The sequence below is a fragment of the Enoplosus armatus genome, chromosome 2 (genome assembly GCF_043641665.1).
Source record: "Enoplosus armatus isolate fEnoArm2 chromosome 2, fEnoArm2.hap1, whole genome shotgun sequence".
Taxonomy (NCBI): domain Eukaryota; kingdom Metazoa; phylum Chordata; class Actinopteri; order Centrarchiformes; family Enoplosidae; genus Enoplosus; species Enoplosus armatus.
Window position 1 is genome coordinate 3,198,141 of NC_092181.1, and position 8,349 is coordinate 3,206,489.

General features: G+C 42.8%; 2 protein-coding genes across 4 annotated transcripts; one reads left to right on the forward strand and one right to left on the reverse strand.

The window, feature by feature from the left end:
- The first annotated feature begins 1,538 nt into the window (after positions 1 to 1,538).
- taf5 (TAF5 RNA polymerase II, TATA box binding protein (TBP)-associated factor) lies at positions 1,539 to 6,603 on the forward strand. 2 transcript variants are annotated; one of them, XM_070918167.1, is made up of 11 exons: positions 1,539 to 1,980; positions 2,571 to 2,799; positions 2,909 to 3,224; positions 3,343 to 3,506; positions 3,893 to 4,028; positions 4,163 to 4,283; positions 4,418 to 4,547; positions 4,801 to 4,965; positions 5,079 to 5,256; positions 5,684 to 5,861; positions 6,002 to 6,603. In XM_070918167.1, the coding sequence occupies exons 1-11, from the start codon at positions 1,539 to 1,541 to the stop codon at positions 6,214 to 6,216; spliced, it is 2,274 nt and encodes a 757-aa protein (XP_070774268.1). In that variant the 3' UTR covers positions 6,217 to 6,603. The 2 variants fall into 2 exon arrangements, with proteins under 2 accessions (XP_070774268.1, XP_070774278.1); XM_070918177.1 differs by having other exon boundaries at positions 1,539 to 1,956.
- atp5md (ATP synthase membrane subunit k) lies at positions 6,603 to 8,073 on the reverse strand. 2 transcript variants are annotated; one of them, XM_070918190.1, is made up of 4 exons: positions 8,006 to 8,073; positions 7,042 to 7,146; positions 6,833 to 6,920; positions 6,603 to 6,731 (listed from the first exon to the last, which is right to left on the reverse strand). In XM_070918190.1, exons 2-3 carry the CDS (start codon positions 7,126 to 7,128, stop codon positions 6,837 to 6,839), a joined length of 171 nt encoding a protein of 56 aa, XP_070774291.1. In that variant the 5' UTR covers positions 7,129 to 7,146; positions 8,006 to 8,073; the 3' UTR covers positions 6,603 to 6,731; positions 6,833 to 6,836. The 2 variants fall into 2 exon arrangements, with proteins under 2 accessions (XP_070774291.1, XP_070774300.1); XM_070918199.1 differs by having other exon boundaries at positions 6,603 to 6,752.
- Between the last annotated feature and the right edge of the window lie 276 nt (positions 8,074 to 8,349).

Here is an 8,349-nt window from a genome sequence, read left to right on the forward strand (position 1 = left end):
CTGTGCAGGGGTTGTGTGGGACCAAAGCGCCACCATCTGGTACAAAATGGTAAGGAAGCATGCGATGCAGCTTAAAGTACACACACCAAGTTATGAATAAATTTCACCTCTTTAATGAAAATAAAAATTACTGCTTAAATTCATACAGTTTACCTGAGCCTAAATAGACAACAGGTGAAACAGTTATGCATGGTCAATATGCAAAAAGCTTATTTGAGGACTTTTGGAGCAAAATTTAACCCGTTGGTCATAAAATTATGGGTTATAAATTTAGATTTAGCCCAATTTATTCATGTCCCGACAGACCAGTTTTTCATTTCTTTGGGCTCATCTCTGGTGGGGATGAACATCTGGTGATCTAATGCAGTCAGAACAATTTGGAGTTCAACGCTCTAAAGACAGAGGAGATGGTAGTGGATAACAGAAAGAACCCAGCCCCACCCCATCACCCTGTGTGATTCCCCAGTGGAGTCCCTCAGCTTCCTGGGCACCATCATCGCCCAGGACCTCAAGTAGGAGCTGAACATCAGCTCTATCACAGCCCAGCTGAGGATGTACTTCCTGCAGCAGCAGAAGAAGTTTACACCGCCATCCTTCTCATCATCCTCACCTCCTCCATCACCATCTGGTACGCTGCAGCCACTGCCAAGGACAAAGGCAGACTGCAGGATATATTCGCTCCGCAGAGAAGGTGATTGGCTGCAAACTGCCATCCCTCCAGGACCTGTACGCCTCCAGGTCCCTGAGCCCCTCCCAACCTGGGACACAAACTGTATGAGACACTCCCCTCAAGAACAGTTTCAGTTTCTTTCCATCTGCAGCTGGCCTCATCAGCATGGCCCGGGACCCCCACTGACACACACACACACACACACACACACACACACACACACACACGTTACATTAACGTAAATTTTACACACTTGACTCAATGCGTTACAGAATCAGAATCAGAATCAGAAATACTTAATTGATCCCCAGGGGGAAATTATACAGTACCGTTGCTCCCATTCAAGAACATAAAGTAGCATAAATTAGAAATAAGAGTATGTACAAAAATAAGATATAAAAAAAATAAGTAAAAAAATATATATACACATTCACATTTATTTGAATGAAAAATAAAAATATAAAAAATGTACAAAAACAATGTATATGTATGTATTGCACTGTTTACACATGTACATTAATGCACATCTGGATTACTATCATGCATATTGCAAATATTGTGTATACTTCATACTGTGAACTTTTGTCATATTGTACATTTTTTAAATCTTTTTTCACATTTTATTGTCAATGTTACATAATATTTATGCTCGTTGACTTGCAGCACTTGCTTATTCTTTCTTCATGTTTTCTACTTTCTGTGAAATAAATAAACTTTATTCTGATTTATAATTGCTGGCGGCGAGGGAGGCGGGACTTCTGCTCTACACAGGATGACGCTGCATCAATAAGCACCAATCAGGTGACTCGATCTTGCACGGTGAGCGTTTTCCGTTTTTAAACCTGCACATGCGCATTTCATTTTTAAAATGGCGGCCGTACAAGGTGGTCTGGTCGAGGCGGATGAAGTAAAAGACATTAAAACAGAACCATCAAGCGATGGCTGTGGAAATAATAATGCAAACGACGGCAGAGCGCTCTCTACGTCCCCCGGCTCCAGTGCTCCGGCTGGAAGTAATAAAACTCCGGCGGGAGCCCCGGAGGACCAGCAGACACTGCTGGCAGTCCTGCAATTCCTCAGAAAGAACAAACTCACCGAGTCCGTCGAAATTTTGCGTCGTGAAGCGGGACTACCGGAGGATTCACTGGAACTGAAGGGGGGTGACTCCTCCGGGGCAGGTTCGGGTGGTGCTGCCGGCAGTGTGGCGATAGAGGGCGGGGATGCGAGCTCTCTTCTCAGCCGGGTGACCGTCTCATCCTCCGCTGCAGCCCAGGCGCCAACCAAAGGTAGAGCCCGGCGGCTGTTTCATTGTTGTTCCGCTGCGAATCCAAACGTTCCCTGTTGATATAAAAACACCAACGAAGCTACGAGTTAGAAACAAGTAATTCCTCCATGTATAACTATCACATTTACGACAATAGAGTTACTACAAATGTGTCGTAACTTTGTGCTGATCCAACTCCTCTTTGAGAGTCTCAATTCAGGTTTTTAAAAAGTTTCTCAAAGGCAGTATGTGTCGCAGGCATGCTTGGGTTGCATTGTATGTACGGATGTTTTCAATGTTTCTGGTCACTGAGTGGACACTTTCTGATCATTCAGATCACTCATTTTCCTTTGACTTTAGGGAAGTTGTTTTGAAGCTAAGCGATATAATTAGCCAGTAATTTCCCATTCATATTAGCCACTACCAATGTGCACTTCTCTTTAAGTGTAATTGCAAATGAAGATGCAAAACAAACTGTGCTTTTCAGACATAGGTTGTTAGTGGTCATGTTAGCTCTCTCAAGTTTAAGGTTATGTTCTTTACCTAAAGGACAAAAAGAAACAAATAAAAACATAAAAAAAAAATAAAAAAGAAGCTGTGTGAATGCACGTCTCACTTGGACTTGTGTTTCAACAGCTCCTGGGGAGGACCAGCCAGACGTCAACGTGGTGCTGTCAGCTTACAGCCAGCAGGGAGACCCGGCTCTGTACGGGGTTTACTACAGCGGCCTGAAGAGGTTCATAGAATCGGTTTTGGACTGTCACCGTGCAGAACTGTCCCAGGTCTTCTACCCGCTGTTTGTCCACATGTATCTGGAGCTGGTGTACAACAATCACGAAAATGAGGCCAAGGTGTTCTTTGAAAAGTGAGTTTCCTTGACGTGTTGTGTGTATTGTGTGTCCTCTTTGTTGCTGGCAGCATTAAAACCCGCACACTTGAATAACCCCTACGTCTTCTGTTCCTCTCCGTCTCAGGTTCAGCGGGGATCAAGAGTGCTACTACGAAGACGACTTGCGTATTTTGTCCAGCCTGACCAAGAGGGAGCACATGAGAGGCAATGAGACCCTTCTGGACTTCCGCACCAGCAAGTTTGTGCTGCGCATCTCCCGTGACTCTTACCAGCTACTGAAGAGGCACCTGCAGGAGCGTCAGAACAACCAGATCTGGAATATCATCCAAGAGCACCTCTACATTGACATCTTCGATGGCATGCCCCGCAGCAAGAGCCAGATTGATGCCATGTCTGGCAGCTTGGCTGGAGAGGGCAAGCGAGAAGCCAATAAGGCTAAGGTTGGATTAATACACCAACACACATATACAATATGATGTGAGCTGTTGTCTTTGTCTCCCCACGCTTTTTTTATGCTGGATTCATGGCATGTTCTTGTTTTGTTATCATTCAATTAAGGTTTACTATGGGCTGCTGAAGGAACCAGAAATCGAGCTGCCTCTTGATGATGAGGACGAGGAGGCAGAGAATGAGGAGGGTAAACCCAAGAAGAAGAAACCCAAAAAGGATAGCATGGGCTCCAAGAGCAAGAAGCAGGATCCTAATGCACCTTCACAGACCAGGTAGATACATGGCTAATTAGCTCTGAACATGCGCTGCTGGTCCCATCAACTGATGACAGTACGATTCATTAGAAGTTAGCTGCAGCATTTGGGTACATTTCAGTTAAAAAGCCCAGAACATTTTATCAATCAACATGTGTCCATTTAATCCCTATATACCTTGTAAAATCGGTATTAATAAAATGAGTAAAAGCGCGAGCTTTTATGTTGCCTTTTATTGCCAGCAACTACGCACATACTGCTTATGAATTCAAACATTTAATTTGAAGGAAATCACTTACACACAGTACAAGACAGTTAATGGTGAACTTGTTCCAATGTTTAAAATTAATTTTCACTTATTTACAGTCGGTCAGTGACAGTTGACATTGTTTCTTGTTGTTCAGGATACCTTTGCCAGAACTAAAAGATTCAGACAAGCTGGACAAGATCATGTACATGAAGGAGTCCACCAAGAGGATCCGGCTGGGACCAGATAACCTCCCTTCCATCTGCTTCTACTCTTTTCTCAATGCCTACCAGGTGGGTCAATAACTCATTGCCGCATCCCTTTATGTCTAACATGTTTATACATTTAAGCAAGTGGTAGAGTTTGGACAGTTGGTTGTAAACTGCTGGAGAATGATGTCTAATTGTTCTCCCCTTTTGCCCTGCAGGGTCTGACTGCAGTGGACTTCACAGACGACTCCAGCCTGATTGCAGGAGGCTTCGCTGACTCCACAGTACGGGTGTGGAGTGTCACGCCGAAAAAGCTCCGCAAGGTCAAGTCTGCAGCAGGTAAATCGTATGACAGTGACCACTGATGAATGAGCCTCGCTCGATGTTGTTCTCACTTTCTACATGAATCCCCCTCTTCTCTCTGTCTCTCTCTCTCTCTCTCTCTCTCTCTCTCTCTCTCTGTCTCTCTCCAGACTTGAATCTGATTGACAAAGAGTCAGACGACGTGCTGGAGAGGATCATGGATGAGAAGACGGCCAGTGAGTCAAAGATCCTCTACGGACACAGTGGCCCGGTGTATGGCATCAGCTTCAGCCCAGACAGGTATAAATCATTTCATTGTTCATTTTTATGGCTTATGAAGTCAGCATGAGCACTCATGTTCATGTACATTTAACCCAGAAGAAACATTTTCTGTCTTTACAACAGATATTGAGAAAGTTGCTGATTTTTTAAAATGAAAATATTAGTTATAATAATTAAGGCAAGTAGAAGAGGTGTGTTGATGAAGAGTATTAAGAAAAGGATCTTTATGTGCATCTTAACATGACCATGACCTTCTCCTTTTGCCTTTCAGAAACTACTTGTTGTCAAGTTCTGAAGATGGTACAATCAGGCTGTGGAGTCTCCAAACATTTACTTGTCTGGTGGGCTACAAAGGCCACAACTACCCAGTGTGGGACACCCAGTTTTCCCCCCATGGGTACTATTTTATCTCCGGGGGACATGACAGAGTTGCCCGGTAACAAACTGCATACTTTCACACACAGATTCCTTCCACATTCTTCTGTAACACTGGGGGAAATGTGCTGTACAGATGTCGATCATTGGTCTATGTTGTGCTTTCTCTGACAGCCTGTGGGCGACAGATCACTACCAGCCTCTGCGGATGTTTTCTGGTCACCTAGCTGATGTCACTTGCACCCGCTTCCACCCCAACTCCAATTATGTCGCCACAGGGTCGTCTGATCGCACCATCCGGCTTTGGGACGTCCTGAACGGAAACTGTGTCCGCATCTTCACCGGTCACAAGGTCAGACGAGTCACCAGTGCAGTACTTTTTATATATATTTGTATTTTATAGGGCTGTGCACATTATCAGAGGGGTCATATCATTATAGCCAAATCTGTTGTTGAAAGTATTGAAATCAAGCATTAGGGTCACTGTTAGTTTGCATAGTTGAGAATTCTCGTAATTAGTTTAGTTTGACACAATGTCACACACATCAGCAAATATTGTGATGTCTACTGATAAGTTAGGGATCCGGTTTGACTTTTGGTCACATTGCCTTTGTTAACTTGGAGCAACACCTTCACCATTTCCTATAAATTAAGGCTGTTCAGAGTTTTCTTTACACTCACAGAGTTAAAGATGCTTAAGATTCACATATTGTTACTGCAGCACAGCACGGCAGAGTGGGCTGCTACAGACAAATACTGAGCCAGTCTTTATCTTCCAGGGTCCGATCCACGCGCTGGCTTTCTCTCCCAATGGGAAGTTCTTGGCATCAGGAGCCACTGATGCCAGAGTTCTTCTGTGGGACATCGGTCATGGACTGATGATTGGAGAACTTAAAGGCCACACAGATACCATCTACTCCCTCAAGTTCAGCAGAGACGGCGAGATCCTTGCCTCCGGTGGGTGACAGACAATATCTCTTGACATCAGTTCAATTATCTATTAACATTAACTGTTTGTAGCCAGATTTGTTGAAATTTGATTTAGAGAGTGATGAAGGTACTTGCAGTGACAATGTTTCATCTTGTTTTGTTTCTAGGCTCCATGGACAACACTGTTCGTCTGTGGGATGCTACGAAAGCATTTGATGATTTAGAGACCGATGATTTCACAGCAGCTACAGGACACGTCCATCTACAAGATAACTCCCAGGAGCTTCTGCTGGGCACCTACATGTCTAAATCCACACCTGTAGTACACCTTCACTTCACCCGCAGGAACCTGCTGCTGGCCGCTGGGGCCTACAATCCATGAGACATTGAATTATGAGGAAATGATCTATAGAAACTTGAAATGAAGCTAACTTCTGGGCCCCAAGCAACTGAAGAGGTTTTTTGTGCAGTGGGAATAAAACGAAACTGTACTATCAACAAATCACATCTGGTGAACATCTAGCTGTAAGTGAAGATAAAAATTACATTAGCCAACTCTTGTTCTGGCCCTCAGTCTGACAGATTCACGTCCCAAATCAAGCTGAACCCCTCGCCTGAGAAAAGTGCCATTGTTGATTGAGGACGGGGTTTTTTTTTTGTTTGTTTTTTTTAAATCACTGCCATGAGTACAGCTTTGATCAACACGTGGCTGACATTTCTGTATCATAGTCTTTTATACTGGTGTACACTGTAAATAAAACAAACATGTTTTCTATGTTTTGGGCATACATGTTCTTTATTGTTAACATAAGGAAACCAAGCAGTCATATTTTATAACAAGCATGTCCAGCTGCTTCCTCCACTCCCTGCTGTTTGAAAGATGGTCATAATGGACACCTGTAAGGAGACAATAAGGACCTTGAGTTAAACGAATGGAGCAATAGTAAAATACAATGGATTTGGAAACTCATAGAATGGAGAGAATTAAATGCACTTACATTGTCACTTTTCTGTGACCTGTTTCTTGGGCTTCAATTTGAAGAAAAGGGCAATGGTAAGTATGCTGGCATATGTGGCCAAAACACACTAGAGACAGAAAAGAAAAAAAAAGCAGCAAGGATGAGAAATTCATAGAGGCATGAAAGCTTTAGGCATGACAGTTTAACTGTCGAGTGTGAAAATGCAGTTTCCGTTGCACACAACTCACATTCCTCCTTCCTGTGATTGTGTATGAATTGAAGTACTTAGCAATCCCAGTGAATTGGTGCTGTGTTCCTGCGTCATGTCCTCCCATGATGGATTATTAATGGTCCTAACACAAGGAGAATAAAGGTGATTAATAATACAGTTGAAGAGCAAGTTCATTCTTGACCTTGGGAACAGTATATGTGACAAACCATTTTGATAATTACATTTTTACAGTCCGTTAAGTTCCTGTTAGGTCATATTTGTAGTCTTCTATGATAATAACTTGAATATCTTTGGGTTTGAGATTATTGGTCGGGCAGGGCATTTCAAGACGTCACCTTGAGAAACCAATAAATATGTCATTATGATATCAGCAGATGAAACTGATATTGATAAAATCTAATCACACAACATAGATTTCGTTATTGCACGAGTGTGGGCAAACTCAAGCATGTTAACTAGTAACGTTATTCAAGAAGCACTAGAGAATTCCCTTGTTTTATTTTGGCCCGCCACACAAAAAACAACGTTCTTGCAATTGTACATTAGATACTGAATTTACTAGCTTTATTACATAAGAGAGTGTGCAAGTCTAATGGTGACATGCCAAGTAACGCTACCTCGATAAAATGTGATGTGTCAAGAAGCTGAGAAAAAGCCTCAACGCAATACTCCAGAACAATACTGATGACAGGTTAACCCGCTTATATGCAATGATGTTGTAGTTGACAAATGCACTAATAGAGGGCATTTCATTCAGACTGACTTTCATCGGTCAGTAACAACATAGCTTCTTAGCTAGCACACTCTATAGTAAGTTAACGTTAGCTTGCTAGGCTAGCCTGCTAGGTAGTTTAATTTTCAGACAGTTAGCCAAATAGTACATTGTCACAGAGACGTTTTAAATACAACATGGACGCTACTCTGCATTCATAAAACCAAAGTGAAAGTGTTAATATGTTTCTTAACGTGTTATGTCTTACCTTTAACACACGACCGCTGTGCAAACAGAATGAGACAGGTGTCCTTCAGCAGAGGCCGCAATGCTAAATTCACAAGGAAGTCCCGCCTACTCGCAGTAATCCAAAAGTATGTCAGTATTGGTTCAAAATAATGTCACTCAAAGTTAGGGTCTAAAACGACCACTGAGTGGCTAAAGATGGCGTCAATCATTCTTTCTTGTGTGTGATTGGACAAAGAAGAAAACGCTCACATGGGTTTTTCTTCCGGGTTGGGATCATGGCGTGTTGCTGAACAACATGTGAGTTTTTATATTCGCAAGCCGGAGATTTAACGTAAGGAAACATTTCATGATAAATGCTGAAGG

Excerpts from the sequence above, each read along its gene's own strand:
- atp5md (XM_070918190.1), bottom strand. The coding sequence starts at position 7,128 with ATGGGAGGACATGACGCAGGAACACAGCACCAATTCACTGGGATTGCT. Across the intron at positions 6,921-7,041 it reads CAATCACAGGAAGGAGGAAT|TGTGTTTTGGCCACATATGC; the intron begins GTGAGTTGTGTG and ends TTCTGTCTCTAG.
- taf5 (XM_070918167.1), top strand. The coding sequence starts at position 1,539 with ATGGCGGCCGTACAAGGTGGTCTGGTCGAGGCGGATGAAGTAAAAGAC. Across the intron at positions 3,225-3,342 it reads GAGAAGCCAATAAGGCTAAG|GTTTACTATGGGCTGCTGAA; the intron begins GTTGGATTAATA and ends CATTCAATTAAG. Across the intron at positions 3,507-3,892 it reads AATGCACCTTCACAGACCAG|GATACCTTTGCCAGAACTAA; the intron begins GTAGATACATGG and ends CTTGTTGTTCAG.